Raw genomic sequence first — 24,211 nt, forward strand, 5'->3', positions numbered from 1 at the left:
CTTTGTTAATCATACCTGCTAGCCTTAGCAGGGCAGTTCATGCTTCAATCCCTCGCAAACATCACAGCTTCACATCAAGCACACAAAGCAGCTGGAGAGCCCTGCTCCGTTCATGTGCCCTGGAAAAAGACAAGGGTCTTCCCTCAGGTGCCGCGTGTGCTGGCAGCTGTTTTCATTCCTGGAACGAGGTTTATGAAAGCTCCATTAAAAAGAACACATAGCCTTGCTGCCAAGAAGACCAGGACAGTTCAGAGGAGTTAAAAATGAGGTGCCAGCATGAGTTCCACCTGCCAGATTTTTAGTATTGACTTTGTAATGCCCAGAATTGATGGGGACCCAGACCTTCCTGTCTAGGGGCTTGCATGACTCGAGGCTGGGAAGAAGTTTAGTGGGTGAGATGAGTCATATCTGCCTGCTGCCAAATACCTTCACCTTGGACCAGAGCACTCGTCGCAGCTATTGGTGGCAGAGACGGATTGCAGGGAAGACGATGCAACTGATGTGCATGTGGGTGCCTGCGTGCGCCGGGGGTCAAAAACATTCAGCACTGGTCTAACTCTCTGCTGTTGCCCCTTTGCTTCTTGCCAAGGTGAGAAATCAGCACTGTGATTATGGCTTGCTTCTCAGTGAAGCAATATCGTCCTTCCAAACTGTGGGCTCTCAGTAAGCAGTAACCCAACAGTCGGAAAGGCTTGAGTGAGCTCGGCTGCCAAATGACTCCGTGGAGTTCAGTAACAGTCGCTCTATGCCGAGGCAGATGTGCACAGACGCCTTTGGGCTCTCCCGGCTCTGAGTGCTCCAAGGGCTCATGTTCCCTATGGTATCAAATCAAGACCAGGACGCTCCACAGAGAAATCATGAAAAAGGATTGAATGGCAGGAGCTCAAGGTGACCTTGAACTGAGCAGCTGACCAGGGCCTTTCTAGTGGAACCAAGAAACAGAACAACATGAAGAGAAGCAAGAACTGCTGCCTTCCTCCAGCTGTAAAAGGAAATGGCACCAGCCTATTCCTGGAGGGAGGAGCTGCCGTGCAAATCAGGCAGGTATATCACTAGTAGATACTTGTGAACACCAGAGAAAGGGATTTCTGGGTAGCACAGAGCAGGTTTGCCAAAATCCTTGTCCTGGTGCAGACAGCTGCACACTGTCTGTAAACTGGAAAGGGATTTTTGTTGGCTTTTTTGAAACAATCTGTTCATGTTCTCTCATGTGTGAGGCCGGTTGCACCAATTTTTCAGCATGACTTATTTTTTCTTCCACTGTCTTGGTGCTACACTGGCTAAACAGATGAATCAGGCAGTGTTGTTAAACCAGTCAAGAGTAAATGCTATTTCAAGGTATCATCCTGTAGCGTGGTTTTGAGCTGATCCTCTATCCACCTGGCCCATCGCCTTCTACAGAGCTGCTGTAAGACACCAGGCAGTATCTCTCAGATCAAGGGGAATCAGTCTGTAATTGACTTGTTTATAGCTGCCTGCTGCCCAGCTTGGTTTGGGAGGGCTGTGATCCGCATTCATATCTCAAGTGTGCTGCTTTCAAAGAAGGCTATATAAAGCTCCATCATCCTGGGGCTTTCCTTGTGCTGCCTGGGTCGGTTCCTGTCATGCACAGCTGGACCCAGCAAGACTCACACAACAACAAGCTCTCTTTATGATTTCAGATTAATTGTGGGAGGCAGCAGAAATGTCTGTAAACCCTCCAGGCTCTGTTGGGTGTATACAGCCTAGGAGTTCTGAAATAGCATAAATAGAGCAGCTTTTCTGTCCCTGGGATTTCCTGTCCCAGCTTTAGTCAAAACCTTCGTATCTTCCCGGGACCCAGAAGGGTCGTTTGTGGAGCTCCTCCAGCAGACTACTTGAGCTCTCTCTCTGGCTAGTGAGGCTACTTCTGCTGCAGCAGAAGTATCTGTGATCCCCACTGCTGCCAGCAGTTCAGCCTTGGCTTGAGTCCCACGATGGATGCTCCAGCTGCTGACATCTCTGGATGAAGATGATACGGACTGTGATACAGTTCAGCACTGTTAGGAGCCAGTTTTGCATCCATCTGTGCTGCAGTGTGTATTTGAGCAGGCAGCTATAGTCTTTGACCTCAGGGCTGCTTTTTTCCGCAGGGTAGTCATGCAGGCAGAGCTGGTAGCCCCTGCACACGCAGGAGGGTGGCTCTGGCTGCAGTGCTGCACTCACAGCCTGAGAGCTGCTCTGTGCATAGCAGTGGCGTTCAAAGTCTAAATGTACTATTTGCATGACAGCATTCCTCATGGGAACTTCATTTTAGGGGTAGTATCAATAATAATTTGGCAAAACAGGTGACAAACTTGTTTTGCAAACAAACAGCTTTTTCTCTTTAGAATATCTCTTGATTTGTCCCTAGAACCTTCCCAGTTTCTCCCCACCTCTCCTCCCTGCTGCAGCTGGTGTTGTCAGCATCTGCTGGCTCCCAAAGCAGAGGTATGTAACGCTCAGATTACCTCCCACAGATCATCACTTCACGTTAGCAACACGCAGCAGGTAGCTGTCAGTTTACCCTCTAAACCCTAGCCTACATCAGTGCAAGCCCAATGGAGCCTACAACCAGGTACAAGCTGCCACAGGTATCTTCTACAGCTGGAACTGCTGGATTTCGGAGTCACATCCATGCAGATGTACCCTCCCTAGGGTCCTTGGGTGAAGCACACACCAGCTAGTTTTATTTCAGTGCCAATCCTTTGCTGACAAGGGATGCAGTGTTAGGATCCTGCAGCAATTTTCTAGATATTGATTTCCTCTTAGCTTTACCTCCTCTGGTCTCCATGCTATCCTTAAAAAAATTGCCCCTGTCCATTCCAGGTGCATTACATAGAGCTTCAGATGAGCTAAGCAGCATGTGAAATGGTCCTGCTCACCTTGAAACTAATGACAGTAAGAAGTAACTCATCAAATGGAAAAAAAAATCCCATATTCTCAGCTATCTCCCCAAAATGGCACAGACAGTTGCTGTTGGTACTCAGCTTCTCCAGTCCCCACCACTCCGGAGGAAGCCCCACACAACTGTTCTCTCTGGTTTTCTTCTACCCGAGTGATGTGGTGACTAGCTTATCGCCAATGCCCCAGTGCTAAATGAAACAGAACTGCCTAAGATTAGACGTTATGTTTTTGGCCTGGGTTTGCCATCTTAGAGGTAGGGTGGGACACATTTTGGTTCACATGTCTTACCCCCAGTGGCAGAACTAAGGCATGTTATAAATAAGTTGATCATCAGTCCTTTCATCACGTTGATCATTACTGGTGCGTACACAGTAACTTTCATTCCTAAGCTCTTTGCATAACTGCAATCATTTCTGTAGAAGGCAAGCAAACAAAAAAGAGATGAAAAAGACAAGATTTGATCTATGTTGCCAGTTTCTTCTAAGGAAGAAGCAGAGGACTCAAAACTTAAACCCAGCAGGTGTGGTGAGACTTGCCATTAGAAAATTATATGAGGCTTGGTTTCTCCACCTTCGAAGGATAAAGTGCTGGGATTTGGATCTTCAGATCCTCCAGACTCAATCCTTTGAACATCAACAGATTTCCCAGGGAGAATTTTCCCTTGAGGAATTCAGACTGGGAGGAAGCTGAATACAAGCATTTATCAAAATAATCTCAAGGAAGCAGTCCCTCTGGATGAGAGCACAGTTTGCACTATGAGAATGAGTCTGAAGCAAGAGATCAGATTAAAAATAGACAAAATAAATCGGTAATTCAAAATGTGCAAGAAGTGCTATCAGAAAGGACTGTCTCACAGAGTTAAAAGCCTGCTTGAAAAGCCTGCTTAATCTTCAAACATTAACGTATCACCGAGATGACAATAGAACAAATGGCACCAGCCTGTGAGATGTGTATCTGTCAGGAGGCCTGATGAGCTCTGTGGGTGAGATCCACTTGCAGAGCCCGTACCTGTCTGGCTCTGTTTATTTCCTAGCAGAGCTGCTGGAGCGTTTCAGCATCGCCCAAGCGAACTGCCAAGAGTTTCAGCCAGATGTCAGCATGTTACACTCAGTTGTAAGGCTTCAGAGTTACTGGTTCCTGATTTTCTGGCTGTCTAAATACCATCTCCTTCCTCTTCCAACCCTGGCAGACAGAGCTCAGATGCCAGCAGTGAATCTCAGTAATTAAGGAGTTCGTCTTTGGTCTTACCACTCTCATTTCAGTTTGGAAAGGAGCCTTGGCTGGAAGGTTACGCAGCATGTTACAGCCAGAATCAATTAACAGGGCACCCACTCTCTGCTCAGAGGGCTCTATTGACTGTCCCAACGACAACCTTTGCCATCAGGGCAGGCTGGGTGTTGCTCTGTGTATTTTCTGTGACTTGGTTTCCCGTCAGAATCCAAACACTGCTATGCCTGCTCACCTTGGGAATGTGCTTTGAAAGCTTCTGATAAACAGAATTTGAGTGAGCTGTGTTACTGATATCGAGAAAGTAAAATGTAGTTTATGGAGAGGGAGTGAGGAAGGCCACATTTCCAGTAAGGGCTGAAAAATGAAAGCAATTGTTCCTAATTTTTTCCTGGCTGAATAATAATACGCAACCTGAGGTTGAGAAGACCTTGGTGCACAAGGATATGGTACGTGTAAGATGCATGGTAATGAACAGGTCTCACTGCAAAGACATGCGGGAAATACTGCAATGCAAACCAAAGAAGAGATGTAGAAAGAACTAAAAGAGCTGAGGATGATTTGGATTTGGAGAAAGACTTCATGCCTGAGCTCTGTCTCTACTTCGAATTGGGTGCTGACAAAATTGCCATTTCCGCTTGTTGCTTTGAAACCCACTCACAGCTCATAGGCTTTGGAAAAATCTGCCCTTTTTATATAAATAGCTTTTTTATCATTTCACAGCCAGCTGAAATGAATGGGTCAGTGTGGTGCTGGCGAAAGGCACAAAGCCAGAGTGGGCTAATGGCACCACCTGCTTGCAGTTCAAAGGCTGAGTGTCTCCTGCGCAGAGCCTGGCTTCGCTGGGAAGCGTTTGATGGTCTCGGGGCAGACAGCAGCAGAGGGAATGGGCAGGAGCTGTACAAAAGCTGCGGGTTTCACCTGCCTATTTCTGCTTAGAATAGGTAGTGCCATTTCTGTTGGGGGAGAGGAGGAAAAAGGAGGAAAACATACAGTGTTGGTCGCAATCTGTGGGTGTATTTGGAAAAAGGAGGAAAACATACAGTGTTGGTCGCAATCTGTGGGTGTATTTTCCCCTTCACCTGCGAGCTTTGAACTGCGAGGATCAGAACCCATGAGAAGGCGTATGTGGACAGCAGCCCCACCAAATGCAGCATACTGGTAGTACTGGGAAGAATTTGATCTGGCTGTGTAATACTGATAGGATCTCTGCTGACATTCACAAGAATTATTTCTCTGTCTTTGGTGTTTTTTGTGTCATAAATAGTGTTTGAGAGCTGAAAGGGCAGAATCCATTCCCTCTCCTAAGCTCTGGGTTTATCCCTGAGCCACTCCAGACACTCACCAGGAGCAGTGAAAGCTCTGGTAATTATTTAAGGGTAATTTTTTTCTTAAGGTTTTTATGCTAGAAGAATTTATTTGTACAAGCGTTTCTGGCCTCTGCAACTCACAACTGTGCGCATCCTCCAGTTGTCTGTAAAGTCTTCTGCACTAGACAAGATACAAGGTTTTTAATCCAATTGCTCAAAACCTTTGAAATTGTTTTAATTAATTCCTATTTAATTCAAATGCTTGGTAACAGCTGACAAAATCCTTTTACTACAAATGCCATAAAATCCTTTTACTACAAATGCCATACCTTACTCCCTCAGTAGTTAAGTATCGTTTAGGTTTTCCCCAAAGTATTTAGGCTCTCCAACAGCAAAGCTCTGCAGCAAAACTAACCTGGCACTGCTGATATTTTAGGGTTAGGAAAAGGGCAAAACAACTCAGATTCTTTAAATACCACAAGGGAGCAAAACAGAGCACAAGCCATTTTTCGCTTTGTAGGTCATCTTATCCAGACACCTCCATTTCAGAGCTGGATGCTGAACTGGGCCAACAAAAACAAAACAAAAAATCCCTGGCAAGCGCAAAGCCCGAAGTGCAAGGCTTAATTGTTGCTGCCAGAGCCCTTCAAGGGAGCAGACCAAAACCTCTGGGATAAAGAGAAATCCGCCAGGGCTGGAAGGCCGCGCTGTTGATGGCGGGGATGAAAACGCTTGCGCTGATTTAGGGGGCGAGTACATCAGCCCTCCGGTGTAAAGGCCCGGGGCGCTTCGCTACCGGAGGGTCCGACCCGCGCCTGGCCGTGGGGACCCACGGGGGCCATCCGCGGCTGCACAGCGCTGCCTCCCGCCAGGGCCCCCGCCGGCCGCCCTTAGCAACGCGGCGCCCCGGGCGGTTGCTAAGGGCGGTGTGCACTTCCGGCCGGGCCGGAGTCACTTCCGGGGCGGTGAGGCCGGGCGGAGAGGGGCGGTGAGCGGGCCGGGCGGTTGCGAGGGGTGGTCGGGGGCTGCCGCAGGAGCGGTCTGGAGCGGCGCGGGGGTCCGCTGGGAGGGGTCTCCCTTGGGAAAGGTGGAGCGGTGGCTTCGGCATCGGCCCGGCCCGCCGGGAAGCGGTGGGACAGCCTCGGGTGCGGCGGAGCCCCGGGGCGGCCGGCTGCTGCCGCTGCAGCGCGGAGCTGTTCCCCCGAGAAGGGAGGAGGAAACCCGGGTGTCCCCAGCTCCGGGGCTGCACAGCTGCTTCTCCTTGCAGCCCCCGGGGCGCGGCTGAAGGCCCGGCTGCTCGGCGGCGGGTCCCTCGGCCTGCAGACGGCTCCCGGCCTCACGAACGGCCGTGTTTTCAGCGGGGCTGAGCACACGCAAATCCCGCTGAGGCCAACAGGAGTTGGCCAGTCTCTGTCCCAACATCTGCTAGGTCGTTTCAGAAATCCAGTCCCAGCTTTTTTTGCCTCATCCTCCGAAGGAAGCTTTCATGTTCTGCACTGATAATGTTGCTCTTTATTTGCACCCCAAGAGGAAGCCGATGTATATTACTTAAAGTGCTCCTCTGGCTTTGTCCTACACTAATTATATAGTGCAAGGTCTTGAAGAAGCCAGCTGGGAAACACAGGACAAAAAGAGAAGTTTGAGTCTGTCCTCGCTCTGTTGAGGTGGCTGGTTTGTGGCCCTGGTTCTGAAAACGTGGGTATTTGTCACAGAGACGGATCCTGCACCCAGAGGGGCAGCCAGATTGTCCTCTAGTGGTGTCACTGAGCCTGCAGCCCTGAGTAGCCCCTCGCAGGTTCTGTGGCACAGCTCTGGCTCTGCTACAGGACCAGGTCCTTTTGTGTGGGGGCAGCTAGCTTGCTGTAAAACCCTAGCAGAGGCAGGACTGAATACAACAGATAGTCAATATCAATTCCTGTAGTGCAGTGCAACTATTTGTGACCTATTTCTGCTGTTATGGTCCAGTGAGATGGCCAGGCTTGTGGGGAGAGGTGGTAGCTGCTGTTAGACCAACTGAGTAAGCTGGAGGGGTGAGGGGGAAGCGTCCTCTCAGGGTCTGAAATAGGAGTACTGATCTTTAAATGCAGTGTAAGAGCAATTACTTTAAGTGTAGCCATGTTAATAGGTGAGGCGGTGTGAGGAAAAAGGTGGCTGATACTTGTGGAAAAGAAGAGATGTTAGCAAAGGAGGAGACGGTGAAACTGTTAGCTTCGCGGGAACAGGCAGGAAGACTCCATTATCATCCAGGGGCCTGTTGGATTAGCTGCAAGGCACAGTGAAGGAGGTCATGCTCTGGGTGAGAAAACTCACTTGGCAAGTTTTGCCTTCAGGGCAGAAGGCAGCGGTGCCCGACACTGAGCCCTGGTTCCCCAGCGTTCAGCTTCAGCCTGATCGTTTGTGTAAGGTTTAACCTCCGTGCATGTGCACTTTCAGCCTTTTGTGAGCCACAGAATTTTTTTTAAAACAAGAATTTTGCTGATATTTGTTTAGCTCCACTGGTAGCAGGAAGACTAATGGTCCACACTTGGGTTGTCTGCTGTGGCTACTGTGCAAGCAAGGATGCTCTGCTATGACTAGTTGGAGCATGATGTCAGGTCTTCTCTGAGCATATTTCATGGGATAGTGCTTAAAATGTTAGTGGCAGCTGCTACCAGACTGCGTGAGAGCTCTTGATGCTGGTAATGTCACCTGGGATTTGATAGAAAATTACTAATACTCTCAAGGGAGGTGAAATAAAAAAAGGGGAAGATGAGGACAAGGATTTTTTGTTTTCATTGTATCGGTTTCCTTTTCTGGTTTATTTTTGTGTGTTGTGTTTCAGGTGTATGAATCAGGATTATCAGTGGGAGTTTGTCCTGAGAAAACTCGGGGTTAGGAATGAAGCAACATCCTTTCCTGCTCTGTTTGAGGAAGGGAGTGGGCAAGAATAACGTTTTCAAAAGATATCCCAATAAATAAAGTCCAGATAGCATGCTCTTTAAGGGTGAAGTTTTCCGTGATTCTGTTTCTTGCTTAGGAACTGCTGCCTTAATAGACTAGGGGGAGAGGGTGTTTTAAAAGTTAAAAGCAGTTAGAGGTGAGCCACATTTATGCTTGCTTTGTTGACACTGCTGTGTGTCCGGTGCAGCTTCTGGTCTGTGTTGGGACTTGCTGAGCCTGAGTGGCCCAGCATGTATTCTGGCTTCATGTACAGGTCCCATGCAGCCCTTGTTTATTGAATTTTAATCAGAATTTGAAAAATTTTCTTACACTGGAGTACAGACCTGGAAGGGACTGTGAGAGGTTGCCTATTCTTATCTCCTGATTCAAAGGCAGGATTAAACATGGTCACACCCCATCCCCAGCGAATGTTTATCTGATCTGCTCTTCTGAATCACCAGTAACAGGCATTCCATACTCTCTGTATTCCAGTGGCTGGTGGTCTATGCAGTTGGGATTTTTTTTCCTGTCTTCTAAAATTCAAAATAAGATCTCATACTTCAGCTGAATTAAAACAAAATATTTATTTCTTGTAATTCATATAGCACTCTTTTTAGTATGTCCCCAAATAACATTTGCCTCTTATGCAACAGTATTGAGTTGTTGATTCGTTCTCAAATTTATTGACTATAACTTTACTCAAATTATACTCCAAGTTTACCATCTTTCTGAACCAGATCACATCTGCAGATTGTAGAAATCTCCTCCTAGCCTGAGAAATACGGAGCCTGCTTTGGAGATAATTTCTAGGAGGCAGATTACTACGACTCAACAGAAATGTGCATGCAGCACAATCTCACACCCAAGCTTTAGTAATACAGAGAGTTGTAAGTATCAATAGGTAGTGCTGGTTCAGTAAGTACACAGCAGGATCATGCAGGTCAGGGAAGATTAATAAGACAGTAATCACAAGTGAGTTCTGATGGCATCTCAAACTAATTGAATTTCCCTTTTGGGACTTTCTGTGGCATACTCCAGCAATTGTGGCAGGAGAGTTCTCCGTTATTGTAGAAAGCCATTAGTCATTCATAGAATTAATTGACAACTCCATTAGCAAAAGATAAAGGCAGGAAGAAGGGGTGGTCTCGTGGCTGAGAAATTAGCTTGGGACTCAGGAGATCAATATTTAACTCTGTCACGAACTACCTGTGTGACCACCGCAAGGTATATAGGGCTTAGTGTAGCCAACAACTACAGCCATGCTTAACTTTAACACATAATTCATTGCTCTGTCTTCAGTACATCCACCTTCCATGTGGTTTATTTAAGTAGTAGTTGGTTTTGTGCACCATCTAAAACAACAGGGCTGTGACCACATACAGTGTAAGTAGAAATGAATAAGAGTCACCTTGCATACATGATCGACCTCAGGGAGAAGCATATTCTTGCTTGCTAAGCTTCTCCCTTGTTGTTTCATGAATGTTGTTCGTATTTTGTTTGTCCTGCAAATGGACTAATACTAGCGTTCGAGGTCTGTTTTCTTAAGCAGGTGGTAAAAGACAAGCATCTAAATAAAATGCAGGTTTCATTTCCCTCTTTGTTATTGGGTCTGTAGATGAAAGGTGCCTTAAAAACCTGCATGAGCTAGTCTGTCATTTTTTGAAAATGGAAAGTGAATACCAGAAAGCATAATACAAATAATTGCTCTTTTTTTCCCCCCTTGTAGTAACCAGTCTTCTTGAGAGCCTTAGAGGAGAAGAAGAGTGCACTCACGATGGCTGCTGAGTTGGATTTCTCCCCACCTGAAATCCCTGAGCCCACGTTCATGGAGAATGTGCTACGCTATGGACTCTTCTTTGGAGCCATTTTCCAGCTTATCTGTGTGCTAGCCATAATCCTGCCAGTTTCAAAGTCCCATAAGACAGTAAGCAGTGCTCTTTAATATCGATATAGATGGGCATAGTCAGAGAAAATAGGATGGGAGGGGACTTTGAGTTGCTAATGGAGACACAGTGGTGTGCCCCTCGACTTGGTGACAGTTTCATTGTTCATTCTCTTTCCTTCCTTCTAGCTTTCCCACTTCCAGCTTTTGTCCTGTGATTTACCCCCACATTAGAAAGTCAGGAACAAATACCTGAGCCAGAGTCTCTGTGAATATCAGTGAAAAAAGTGACCTGAAGCACTGGCAAGGTGTGCTAAATGTACCTGCTCACCCCTTATTGTCATCCTACTGCCGATTTGCTTTATCAGTTGCCAGGCAGGACATCCCCTTTGCAGGACCTGCCTTGCAGGAAACGACTTTGGGTTCTAGTTTGTTTGCGATTTTTGAAAACAAGATACAGGTGAAATTTCTAGTATGTTCTAACGTGAGGAAGGCAATTTTCAGTCCTGACACTCAGTGCTGTGCCGGCAAGTGGAGGGTGCTTTGATGCAGTTAGTACAGGAGAAGGTTAAAGCGAAAGGTTGAGGTGAGCTACAGATTCCTCTAGACTGGGCCACAGCGGGATGACCTGAATCTGCCTGGCTTTTCTGATAGAAGAGCTCCATGTGCTTGGTACCACCTGTGGTGCTGGGGACAGATATTCCAGTGTTGGTGACCAGGCTGCAAGTTTGGTGGTTTGAAACAGATTTTGTCTAAATGTGTAGTATTTTCAGTAACAACTCAGCATGGGAAGTTTTGTTTTCAGTTTATTGCCGTGTTTGCTCCCTCTTGCGCAGAGGAAGCATGGAAATTTTCAGCCTGTCTGGGGAAGGGAATGCCTGAGGGCGAGGCAGAGTGTGAAGGATACAGTTCACGGCCCAAGTCTTTTGCCTTTACGGTTGATGCATGTGAAGTTCCGTTGATGTACTGGGCTAGTGGCACTGCCCTGGCATGGGTGCATGCTCTCTCCTGCTGGTCCTGCCACAGGAGCTGCAGCTCCCAGCACGGAGATGAAGCAGGCGGCCGCCGGTCACGATGCAGTGGCATTGCATGTCTCACACCATGATTCTGCAGCCACCAGTGCCCGTCTGTCAGAGTTCATGGCTTCTCCTAATAAATTTTTGAGAAATACTGAGTAGTCTGATTCTGGAAAGCTGAAAAGAGGGAGAGCTTTAGTTTGAAGTGGGAAACTGAAGACCAGGCCCCCAATTAAAACAATAAAGCTCAAGGAGGTGTTACTGTTTAAGTCTGCAAGCATGCTTTGATGTTTGCATGCTCTAGTTTTTATTTTCTCCATACAAATACTGTCCTCTTGGTTTATTGTCCATATGACTAATTTACAAGACTGTAAACACCAGAGGCTACCCCTCCAGATCTTGGGAATGGTGCTTGAGTCGTGATAGGATATTGAGGAGCCTCTTCGTCTTGGAGGCTTCAGGCTTTGAAGTCTACCTTGGTTTGAACATTAGAAGGCAGCAGTGTTCACTTTACAGCAGCAGCACGCTGCATCCCTGAGTAATAACTGCATGTTGCTCCATTTCTCCAGAGCCTGCCAGCTCCCCATGTGCCGATTACAGCCTTTGGAAAGCCAGCCAAGTCTCTTTCCTTGGAAAGCCACGCAGATGTGAACTGTAATGGCCCAGTAACTTGAGAGACGTTTGAACCAAGCTCCTTGATTAAAAGGATGCTGTCAGATGCTCACCTCCCCCTCCATTATCTGGAGCGCTGTCTTGGAAGCTTGAAACTAGCATGTCTTGCTCAGCCATTTTTGCGTGTCCTTTTCCAGTTGGCACGCTCTGACTGATAGAAACCAAGATGCTAAAGCAATATTTATACCCAAATGCATTTAATGAAAGGAGGCAATCTGCATGTGTGCGCTTTCTCGGATGAGACTGGCGCTGTTCCCTTGTGTTTTCACAAGATAACTAGACTTTATTTCCCATGGCTGAAATATTATCTGTCATCTTCCCCCGAAGGAAACAAGCAGGATATCTAAGCATTCCTTGTTAGTCCAGGTGAAGAAAGCTTTGCTTGCAATTCCCTCCCTGGATTGTGGACTTCGTTTAGAGACTCTGAACTTTACATTCTTACTGCTGTTTTGGGGAGTATTTTTTGTCTGGCACATGATAATGATTAACATTTGGCAGACATACCTGCTGAATGTTTCCATGCACACTGGTGATTATATGGTGTCTTCTCCTTTTCCTAATTTGCATAGTTTTCATTTGGTGTTGATTTTTTTCCTTGCCTTTAAAGTTGATTTTGTTTTTCTTCTCCAAAGCCTGTTTTAGACACTTAAGCTTTTAACGGCTTCTCTGGAAACAAGCTGTTTCTGTGCATAAACTTACACTCATCAAAAAACACATGAGGAAGAAGCAGAGATGGTGCTGCTCAAGTCTCATTAAATGTGGACTCGATTTGATATAGATGTGTTCCAACAGAGATACCCCGCATTTACTTCCTTTGGCTTATACTCAGATTCCCAAAGTGAGCTGTCAGCAAATTGTTTAAAAAAAAGTTACTGACTGTTTCTTAATTGATTCTTGTAGGACTCGGACACTTTTGAGCCTAAGAATTCAGAGACAGTGAAGAAGCCAAAGGCAACTGCTCCACAGATAAGCAAGAAACCCAAGAAGGAAACCAAAAAGAAACGATAAAGCCGTGACCGACGAGCCTCAAAAGACAACATGATCAGCTCTAATCATGCTTCTTCAGAGATGACATCAAAGGCAACTAACTAAATTAAATGGTTTTCTGGCAATGCCATGCTTTACCTTTCGGGGACAAGGGAGAAGAAACTTTTAAGAGTGGAAGGGGCAGGGTTCTGCCATAGATTTCTTACAAGCAAAGAAGACTTCACATATCCAGGACTTCGTTTGATATAATTAATGTGTCAGTCACCGTTAAAGTTACTTCTGTCATTTCTGATGGGTAGAGAGGGCTGTTGTCCTAGCTCCTCCATGCTGGCTAGGATTTGTAGTGAAGTCCCTGTGGAAGGTGGAGCATGGGTTTGCTGCTTTGGTTACCAGTTTGTGTTGCATTTTTTGAAGGCAGAGGGATCAAATGGATCAAGGATACCACACTACACAGCGTTGTATTCATCTCTGTTGTCATCTAGTCTGAAATACATAGCTGCATTTTATGGCTTAATAATAATGTCTTTGTCATATTCTTTAATTCTTTAGGTAATAACTCATCAGATTCCAGACTGCTGTAGATGAAAGCTTTCCTTTCCCCAGCGTCGCTACCTCTTTCTCATTCCCCACCCAGGCACTTTTCCTTTCTATTCCCACCCTTGAAAGCAGGTATGTTTCAGGGAATTGAGGCTGTGGAGGGGACTGGAATGACTACAAGGATCGGGGAACAATTTGATTCTGGAAGGTGCGGAGTTTAATGCATGTGCTAACGGGGTGTTCTTGGAAACTTGGGAACACCAGGTACTGTGTGTTGGAGGAAAGCTGCTCTGCGGCGGGAGTCTCGGAGTGCTGCGTTGGCTGTGTGTGAAGCAGCACTGCCTCGCTGTGCCGTTGATAAACCCTCCTCTGAGGTAGCTGAGTCCTAACCATGTGCTCCATTTCAGCACAGCTGAGGTTCATGGCATTTGCAAACTCCCTCCCAGCCTTACCTGCTACAGTCTGCAGCATCGCCTCCTGCTAAATTCTTCCTGAAGTTAAATACGATCTCAGCCTGACGAGATGTGGTGTTTGAAGATCCAAGGGGTGGCAGGCTGGCTGGGTAGCATGACTGCCTGGCAAGAGACATATATGCTCTGTTCCTTCAGCCTCTGGCTCTCCAGGCCCAGGGACAATCTAGCATTAGATTTAAATATGGCTAGACAGGACTGGAAAGAGATAGGTGGTGACGTAGCCACAGTCTCGGTAGGGCAGCTCGAGTTTCCTGATGCCAGCTCACATCTTGGTTTGTTTGATCACGAATGAGTCAATGGGAGGAGAACCTGCTCTTTTAGGCGCACCCAGAGTTCAGAGCGGCTTTGAAGGAAAGGGTTCTCTCTGGCAGGGCTGCAAGTCTGCCATCCTTTTTGCATACGCAGACTCCCATCCTCAACTCACAAACGCCTTGTGAGCCCGGACACGGTAGCAGTGTTGTGCTGCGTGTTCTAACAGGAGTTGAACAGCACTTTCACAGGAACCATCAGTATTGAGAACGGCCACGTTCTCTGCTTGCTTTTGCTTTCGGTGAGTGAGACAGATGGGTCTCAGTACCAGTTTGATTCTAACCTCTCACTGCTTCCTTGCTCCAGCCTCTCTGCTTCTCCTAATCAGAATGCTGACACCAAGTTTCACTGCTTAAAATCCAGCTTAGAGTTCTGCTTTAAATTCAGCATTTTCTTTTTCTTCTCTTTTTTCGAGCTACATAAAGGCAGTACTAGGAGGACAGAACAAAGCATGGGAGACACAAGCACTCTAAAGTTGCTTTGAGTTCTCCATACAAAGAAACATTACAGAAGTTTCCCACGAAAATAACAAAGAACAATATTGTGCTATGAGTTTCCATTACAGACCTGTGTTCCTGTCTGTGGGCTGCAGGGGAAAGAAGAACATTGCTACTGTCCTGGATAGGTACTGCAGATCACTTCTTCCATTTTAATAAATGGGGATGGTGGTGGTTTTACCTAACAACTCTGGCTTTCTGCAGGTTACCTAAAGGGAGAGCTTAATGCTTGAATGGAATTGCAACTATTGAAAGAGCAGCACATGTTACCCGAAATATAGAAGCACTTCTGCAACTAAGAACCGGTTAGCCATGAGCACTGTGGGGTTGTTACCTGAAATAGCAGGCTACTACATGAACATCTACATCTAGCTATTTGCAGGCTGGCTTACTTATTGCTAAGTAGAAATCGTGGATATTGGGGTTTGTTTTTATTGGGGAGAAGAAGGATTAAGATAAATTTCTCAGTCTGTTCCTAACAGCTTTATACCTATTTGAATGCTCCTGTTAGCTGAACTTACAGTATGTTTTTTAGAGATTAACAGTATCCCATGTATTTTAGTTTCTCTTGAAATGTGTAATAAATACAATCAGAATTTCTTTGTTTAAAAATAAATCTCTTCTTAAGGTTGTGCTTGCCTCTTTCCATGCATTCATTGTGAAAGCTGCCAGAATTCTCAGACTATAGAAACAGAAGGACATAAATAACCTATTCATAAAAGTGATCCATTACGGGAAAGCCTTTCAGATCCTTTAATCTGTGAGAAATTGGTTAGTTAATACTGTCAGGCGTGTGTGCATCTGTGTCTGTGTTTGACTTGGAAGTAGCCAACTATGTCCCAGTACAGCTTCACCTTCCTGGAAGGAAGGAGGAAATGGTGCGATGACTAAATTGATTTGCCTCTCGTGAGAGATTTTGGCTCCGAGAGCCCCCATGAAGGCAGCAATAATAAAGGCATCATTTGTTAATAATACAAGCAGAGGATTAGATGGGGGTTCAGTAGACTGGTAATAAGGATTTTCAGTAGCCCCTTGGTGTGTGATTGTAGCTCAGGTTTACATGGCTGGAGCATGGAGCTGTCTGGTGGCTCTTCCTGGCTGCGGTAAGACCAGCGTGGTAGCCAAGCTCTGGCGTCTGTTGGTTCCCTCACCAGAAAACCAAAACGAGAGGAGGACTAGTGTGGTGACTCCTTTAATTCCCAAGCACTTTTCTCCAGGCTGTTTTGTAATTAACATCCCAAAGGGAGCTGAAGACCTCATTAAGTCAATTTTATTGAAGGGGACATTTTCAAAGGTCTGTCTCCAGATACCAGCCAGTAGGTAGCACCTCGGTGAACAGCACCTTGCTCTGCCACCCCAAGCCCAGGAGTGGGGCTGAGAGCTGGGCTTCCTCTGCTAATACAGGTCACAGAGTTCCTTTCCCTCAACAGGCCAAGCCTTAGCTCTGAAGAAACATGGCTGGGAGTTGAGAATTCCTTGCTTTGTTTTTGATCACGTTCAAGCAGCTCTGCCTCTCTGGCCATCTCGAGAGCTGTGGCCATCGCCGTCCCTTTGAGCTGTCCCACGCTCACAATGCATCCTTGTGCAAGCAGCACAGTCCCTTGAGACAGGCTAATAAGTAGCTCGTGACTGGAGTTCCAGTTCACATAGTTCAATTAAATCCCTTTTAATCTTGTTCAGACCTAATTTACTTTCATTCTCATACACACACATTTCTCTGCTTCAGCGAGATTCTGGTGAGGTTCCCTACTGACAGGAACTGAAGAGCCCGAGGCCATCTTGGAAGAGGACTGATGCTTGCAGAGCAGCCCTCTTGTCGAGTCAATAAGCTAAGATTATTTCCCAGCCTGTCATGAAGAATGAAAATATTCCTTCAGTGCCTGGATTTCAGGGAGAGTCAAGGCTGGATGTGATGATGCTGGAGGAGAAAATCAGGAAGCTGTAGGAGGGGAGGACCTGCTCAGTAGCTCTGTTTCCCAGGGCACTGCTGAACTGTTCCCGTGTGTGTGTGTGAATTTTTGGACAGCTGAGAGCTGGGGTGCTGGACGTCTCTCTTGGGAGCCTGGCTTACATGCTGATACTCCTTTCAGGCAGAAATCATGTTGTTCACAGTCTGTGGCCTGCAGGGATCGAGATGACTGTATTGATTAGTTGTTTGTTTATTATAATCTCATGAGGCATCAGAGACTGACTGCAGCGAGAAAATGGGATGATGAATGGAGACTGCTGGAGTACAGAGCATGGCTGCTTGTTTGGTGATTAGGTTGATTGCCAGCTTGGCACTGAGAAGGGATCTGACCCTCCTCCTCTACCTCATCCAACCAGAAAGGATGATTTGGTTGGGGAGCATTCCCTTTCTCTCTGGCAAGAGACATGGGCGATAATCAATGTTTGCATTTCTTCTTAAATTGGCGGTTACTGCAGGTCCCAGGTCCTGCTCTTCTCCTCTGGTAGTTTGTGGGTTTTGAGTGGTTGTTTGTGGGGGCGTTTTCTGGCTTTTGGTATTCAGGCCAGTGTGCCAGTTGCTGGTCTAAATGTTTCTTGCTTGGGGCTGGTAATTGCAGGGCGATGAACTCGGATTCCTGCCTGTCCCTTGAAATTCAGCTGATTTACCCATTTCATGTTGATTCTTCCCAATATGTGGCTTTTCTGTCACCGTAATTCACCCCCTTGCCCCCTCTGGTTGCTTCCACCCTATAGACTCATGTTCATTGCAATTCTTCTGTCCTTGCAGCCAAATTTTACCTGCCAGTGACAGACTGTGGGTATCACCTGATGTTACAAGGACTGATACAAAGAAAGAACACGTGGAGAAGCATCCAGGATGGAGAAAGGTGTCCCCTTATAATCAGCCCCATCAGCATGTTTCTCTTCCCTGATAAATTTTTTGACCTGCAGGTGTAGCTGCTGGGGAAGGACAGCTCTCTGCTTTGGGAGCCCCAGGTACACCCAGGAAGCTGTGTCATGCACATCAGCCTACCCCTGAGCCATAAGGAGTTAAAATGATCAAATATTACACTTCCGAGCTCCTGTGCTAAGTGAGTGCTACGGTGCCATGCGTGCTTCGCACCACCCATTCACATCCTGCTGCTCGCCAGCACACACAGATGTGTCTTGTGCAATCCCAAACCTCTTGCAGTGCTCACTTCCCTCCTCCCAGCTTCCCTGGTATCATTTAGTGCCTGGAGGCCCCGGTGTGGCTGTGATACTCCTTCCACCCTACTTTGCTGGAGGCGTGAGCAGCCACGCACCAGGGAAACTGCAGTCCTGCCGAGGACCACAGTGACGCGGAGCAGGTTGGTTGGAGCAGAGGGGTTGACAGGTTCCTCCATGGCTCAAGTCCAGCCTTTTTGGCTGGTAGGTACAAGGTAAACCTGCTTTGGATCACATCTGCTTTGCTTTTTAAAAACATCTGGTTTTAAACTGATAGGCTTAAACTGTTAGGCTGATGTCTCTTGTTGCACTTGAAGAGCTTAACTCCCAAATGGGGTGCTGTTGGTGGAGGGGGTCGAAGGGCTCTCACTTCTTTCTATCTTCAGTTCTAGACAAGAAGCTGTGTCCCTACTACCATGCTCTACTGGAAGTCCTATTTGCCTGCTAAACACAGCATTCCCTACTTGTGAAACCTGTACTCTGGGCCGTCCCCTTGTTCCTTGCCAGAAGGCTGTCCGAGCCTCTCATGTGCTGCCCCTGGAAAAGTCAAGTTCAGCCAGTCCCAGTTCATGGACTGGGGCCACAGAAGGCATCAGCACTGGCCTGAGACATCTCATAGGCAGTTCCTACTGCCTTCCCTTTGGCCGCTACTTCTGCAGAAGCCATCCCAAGCTTGAAAATTCACCTCGAGAAAAGCCAAAGTCCAGAGTATGACAGGCACTGGTGAGCTCTCGCAGGGCAAAGCCGCTCCCTCCGCTTAGGAAGCCAGCTCCAGACGCTTCCTGGTGTTATTTGTGCCTCTGCTCGCGCAGCGTGGGCAGGAGCCGTGCTGGAGCTGTGCTGCTGGCCTGTGGCTCGTGGGGTCGCATCCCTCCGGCTCCCCGAGGGCAGCTCTTGCACATCGGCACGTGCTGGGTGGGCCCACACTGTAGCTGAATGGCTGGACCGTGGCTTCTGGGGTCCGCATGGGAGAGGGTCCTCGTGGCTGTGGTCCCCGCAGAGTGGCTGCTTCTGATGCTGGGCAGTTCCTTTGGGTGGCTGAAGCCGATGTCCCCGAGCATCAGGCCTCTGCGGTGAAAGGAACCGCAGGGGGAACAGCTTTTGAGAGAAGGGGAGAAGCTGCAAACGTTTCTTCTCCTACCTCCCCCCTTGTTTAGCTCACTTTAAACTGAGCATAGATCCAAACGTCATATGGTTTAAATTTTTCACATTCAGGCTTTGGCCTCCTTAGCCCATCCCTCGCTCGAAGGACCAAGACTGGATGATTAAGGGGAAACACCCTTGTGTCTGCTCCGGCTCCGCTTGGCGCAGGCTGCAGCCGCTTGCCAGCCGATGAGCAGCCGGGTGCTGGCAGGGAGAGTGCCTGGGACTCCTCTGCTCCCGGGGGAATGCCACAGCCCCCAGGGCAGGGATGTGGCTGGATGTGACTACCAGAGCTTTGTGCAAGCCAGCCACCCCTCTGCTGCTCTGTTAGCAAAGCAAGCTGGAACAAATCTCGTCTGGACGAATTTCCATGGGCTTTTCTGAACCGCTCTTCTCTATTGATACTAAGACTGGCCAAAAAGTAGAATTTCCACCACTGGGAAATGCTAACAGTTTGCGTGCAGCTTTTCTGTTGAGCTGAGGCAAGAAGCAGAAAGTGTCGGATTTTTTCCCGAATGAGCTATTCCAAGATAACTAATTCAGATTGTATCAAAATGTTGTATTTTATCAGTCAGAAACCTGACAGGAAATGTTGTGTCTCTATTCAACATGCAGATAATTCCCCCCCACAGCTGCTGAACTCCTTATCAAACATTTGCACGTCACAGAGCCAGTGGTTTCCCCGAGGGAATTTTGCAGTGACACTTCCTGGCTGGGGCCACCTCGGTGCTGGGGTTAAGGAACCCTTTTGCACAGCATATTGTCACCATTCTGAGGGACGCAATGGGTCCTGAGCTGTCCTGAGTCCTCCTCGTGACTTCTCAGCCGCCCCTATTTATCCTACAACCTGTGGGACGCTGGCATTTGCCGCTCAGCTCCTGCAGCCCTGATGCTGAGTGTGGGAGAGAACGGTCAAAATAAGCATTTCTGCCATGAAATATTGCCAAATGGCTGGTACTGCAGGAGTTCTTCTGGTCAACCTCCCTCAGTAAATCAGCTCGTGAGCTTGTAACTGCAGCTTCCGTAACGGGGCTGGCGGTGCCGGTCGTTTGCCATCACACACTCACTATTTGCAAGGCTGTAAAGCTCAATGATCGTAAAATCTCAGGGCAAGTGCGGTGGCTCCTTCTGTGTGCATCCAGCATCTCAAACACAACCATTATATTATTAATAGTTATAATTTATGCAAATATATTTGGAATTTGCAGTGAACTAAACGCAGCTAGCCTCAGGAACAGAATCCGTTAGACAAAACTTATTCACGCTTGCCAAGGGGATGCTTAAAAATAAATCCGGCTGGAGATGAATAGATGTTTTGTTGTAAATCCACAGCTACGTTGGAGAGGTCAGGACTCAGATCAATTCCCAGACCAAAAAAGCACCCTCTTACTTCGCAAGAAGATTTCAGGAGCCCCGTGGAGCTGTTTGATCTGCACACCTGGAGGGGGAAAGAGCCCCGTACCTACTCACTCCTGCCTGTAGTGACTCTCATTCTTATTTTTCCTGATGAAACTTGCAAAAAGGTCAGCTAGAAAGCAAGAGATACCTGAGCACATCTTGATTTCTTGTTAGAATATCATTTCAAGACATGCTGTAATAACTGAGCCACCAGAAATATTCAGTGCTACATTTTTTAATTTAAAAGTACCTGGTTTTCAGTTTCTAGAACCCTCTTCCCTTCCCCAGGGTGGGTTTTATCGGCACTATTTAACAGTGAAGAGAAAGAATGATCTGAAGAAAAGAACTTTCAGGGAAGAGACTGAAATCCCTAGTTGGGTTAAAAAAACATAATCGTGGATTAGACTGTTTAAAGATAAATACTTGTAGTGAGGCAGGAAGGAAAGGAAAGCAGGCGGCTGGGGAGTGTCCGTCAGGCTCAGGGCTTCCCAGCTGAGTCAGGAAGGCGCTGAGGTGTGCTGGGTTGCTTAAACTTAAATGGTTTTAAATCACATTATCACCAGCGCTGCATGTATAATGTTGGAGTCCTGTGAGGGCACATTCTTGAATCCGAGCCCAAAAGATAAGAGGCTGGTTTTAGAGAGTATCTATTTGCCATTTTAAATTTGCACGTTGGCATCTTCTTGGAAGAAGAGATTATGTCGTGGACTTGGTCCGGCGTGTTAAAAGGCACAGTGCCTTTGCTGTTCGCCTTCCAGCCGCAGGCCAGCACCGCCGGAGATGAAAACTATGCCTGTAGCACAGCCTCTAGAAAAGGAGTTGATTGCAAAAGAGGAAAACAAAATTCAAATATTTATAAGTCATAATTGCATTTTAGATTTGAATCTGGATCCAGTAGAGGCTGAGTCATCCTAACCAGTTCACCCGGGGCTGGGGCCAGGTCCCCGCTCCCCCAGGGCGCTCTCCTCTCCGGCAGTGACACCTCACGCCTGCTCCGGACTGCGGAGCGGGTGCTCCTGGGATCGGGAGGGAGAGGGGAACGTCGCCGTGTCCCTGCGCAGGTACAGCAGGGAGAAGGTGTGGGGGACCCCAGGCATCAACGGGCCCCCCTCTTTGCCCTATGATATGACCTAAGTATTAATGTATGAGCAGTACCCCAGGGCTGCCCCACACCACGCCGTAATTCCTTAATCCCACATCAGACATTAGGTCGAGGAATTGCTCCCTACACATCCCCACGCCAGCCGGATAGCAAAGGGAGTGGCTATGAATTAATAGCCCCAAAAAGCCTCAGTACAAACCGAGCTGTGGTTTTATGCTCCAGCAAGGAGCAAGCAGGGCTGCTACCCCCAACCCAGCCGCTCTCCAGCACCAGCTGCCCCACGGGTGTGCGGGGAGCCCAGACGCCCTCTTCCAGCCCTGGGAGGGAGCCAAGAGGCAGGAGGGAAAGCGTCAGCTGGGCTGTAGGGACCTTATCAAGCGGCTCCTCCCAGGGAAGGGCCTCTCCGCACGATGTGCTGGCCAGGGGTGATGGATCGGTGTGTGCGTGACTCCTTGTTCCCGGTGACTCATGGATTCGCTGGTCTTTGCCAGTGTCATGGGAAATATTTTTTTAATAACTCAAAAGAACAAGGCGGGGGGGGAGGGGGGGTGAGAAACTGAAAGAAAAACTCCACCATATAGTTCTCTAAAACTTGTTAATTTCTCAAATTGTTTTGGAAGTGTCAGGTCTGGCTCGGAGTAATGGGGTTTTCGGAAATCCCTGCTGGGTGGCTGAAGGGTTGGTCAGAGGGGTGGGCAGGGATGACGGTGGTGGTGCTGGCTGTGGAAATACAGCCCACGAGTCACTGGAGCCAGCCAGGAGCCGAGTGCGCCTCATAAACCAGCTAAATGGAGGGTTAAGGAGCAGACTGCTTCACCCCATTTCTTCCTGGAGGACAAAGTGACAGGGAACACCTTAGTGGATCGCTAATGGGGGAGCTGGGAGGGCTTCCAGCGCTGCTGAGCTGGTCAGGCAGCCCTGACGGGCTCAGTGCAGGCGTCAGGGAGCCCAGCCGAGCCCTGAGCCCACGCGTGCGCTCTGGCACTGCTCTGCACTGGGGGAAAGCTGGGCATTTTCCACCTCCTCCTGGTGCTGGAAGGGGCAGGTGCCGTGGAGCAAGGGGAGGGATGGCTGAACTGTCCTTGTGCGTCCACCAGCTTGAGCGGGACTCAGGGCAACTCACAACTCACCCAGCCCTGCATGGAATGATGCTGCCAGCTGGGGACCAGGCACCCCAGGAACACCCACAGCTCCATTCTGCCTTGTTTCAGAGGCTGGCACCAGCTCCAGGGGTGACCTGAGGATGAATTAACCCAAAGACAGCGTAAGATGCCCCAGCAGCGCACAGCAACCGCTGTGTGCCAGCACTGCCTCCCAAGGGCCTCACAGCTCCCCAGGGCTCCCCAGGCCGTGGTTTATCTTTCCCTGCTTTTCCTCTATGCTGAAGTTTTGCCTCCTTCCAACTTCAGAGATGGGGGAACGTGGATTGTGGCTCCCTGGGACGGCGAGGTCTCCCTCCTGGGGATGGAGATACACAGATTCAACTGCCAAATCTGACAAAACAGCGTTTCTCCCGGCTGTTTGCCAAGTGTTAGAACAGTTTAATGAAGCAAACCCCAAACCAGTCGAGTTTTAACCTCCTGAAAATCACTTTCCTGTTACCAGCTCTGGCTTGCAGGTAAACACAACAACGCAGCCGGCGCTGGGCTCGGGTGGGAGAACCCCCCTGCCGCGGGGAGCCCAGAGCCCCCCCGGCCGCTCACCCGCGGGGCCGCGCACGGACCAGCCGCCGCTCCCACGCGTGTCGCCGGCGCGACCAGGCGGTTCCCTCCGCCGCGGGCCGGGGCCGCCCCTCACCGCTGCTCGCCCCGCGGAGTCCGGCTGCCCGGAGCCTTCTTCCTTAAAAAAAAACCCACGGAGGGGAGGGGCTGCGCTTTTCCCCCATCCGCCGTTTCCGGTTTGCTGCCATATTCCTCTTTTTTTTTTTTCCCTCCCCGTGGGTTCCCCCCCCCCCCCCCCGCCCCGGAGAAGGGGTGAGCGGGGGCGGGCGAGGCAGCAGCGCGCCGGATCCGCGGCGCTGCGCGATGCTGCTGCCGGCGGCGCAGCCCTGAGCGCCCGGCCCGGCCCGGCGCGGTCCGGCGCGGACACTCAGCGCGGCGGCGGCGGCCGCGGCAGCGGCGGCGGCGGGGGGCGGCGGCGGCCGCGCCCCCGGCGCGGAGACAAAGCCGGGGCCGAGCGCTGGAGGCGAGCGGCGGGGCCGGCTCCGCTGCGCGCATAGGCGGGAGGTGAGCGGGCGGCGGCGGCGGCGGGGGGCGGCTGTGGGGCCGGTGGGGGCTGCCCACCGTCCGGCAGTGGGAGCCGGCGGGGGATGTCCAGGGACCGCCCGTGGAGTCCCGCGGGGCGGCGGGGGGGATGCCCACAGTCGGGTGAGCTGGTTGTGGGTCCGGCCGGGCACGCTGGCAGTTTGGCAAGGCGGCTGTGGGTCCAGCCGAGGATGCCCAGGCTCTGGTGGGGCAGCTGTGGGCCCGGCAGCGGGGGATACCCGCAGCCCCGTGAGCTGACTATGGGTCCAGACGGGGATGCTCGCGGTCTGGCTGTGGGTTTCGGTGGGGTGGCTATGGGTCCAGCGGCGGCTGCACATGGTCCGGTGGGTCAGCCGTGGGTCTGGCTGGGGATGCTGCTGTCTAGCGGGGCAGCTATGGGCCCAGACGGGGATGCTGAGGGTCCCGCAGCGCGGCCGTG

General features: G+C 49.3%; 1 protein-coding gene across 2 annotated transcripts; it reads left to right on the forward strand.

The window, feature by feature from the left end:
- Positions 1–6,399: 6,399 nt before the first annotated feature.
- MANBAL (mannosidase beta like) lies at positions 6,400–15,097 on the forward strand. 2 transcript variants are annotated; one of them, XR_015222673.1, is made up of 4 exons: positions 6,400–6,429; positions 10,087–10,284; positions 12,831–13,173; positions 14,938–15,097. XR_015222673.1 is itself a non-coding variant. In XM_086622902.1 (3 exons), the coding sequence occupies exons 2-3, from the start codon at positions 10,135–10,137 to the stop codon at positions 12,936–12,938; spliced, it is 258 nt and encodes an 85-aa protein (XP_086479028.1). In that variant the 5' UTR covers positions 6,400–6,429; positions 10,087–10,134; the 3' UTR covers positions 12,939–15,097. The 2 variants fall into 2 exon arrangements, 1 of the variants encoding a protein (XP_086479028.1); XM_086622902.1 differs by having other exon boundaries at positions 12,831–15,097.
- Positions 15,098–24,211: the final 9,114 nt, after the last annotated feature.

The sequence above is a fragment of the Tauraco erythrolophus genome, chromosome 18, assembly GCF_009769465.1.
Source record: "Tauraco erythrolophus isolate bTauEry1 chromosome 18, bTauEry1.pri, whole genome shotgun sequence".
NCBI classification, from domain to species: Eukaryota; Metazoa; Chordata; class Aves; order Musophagiformes; family Musophagidae; genus Tauraco; species Tauraco erythrolophus.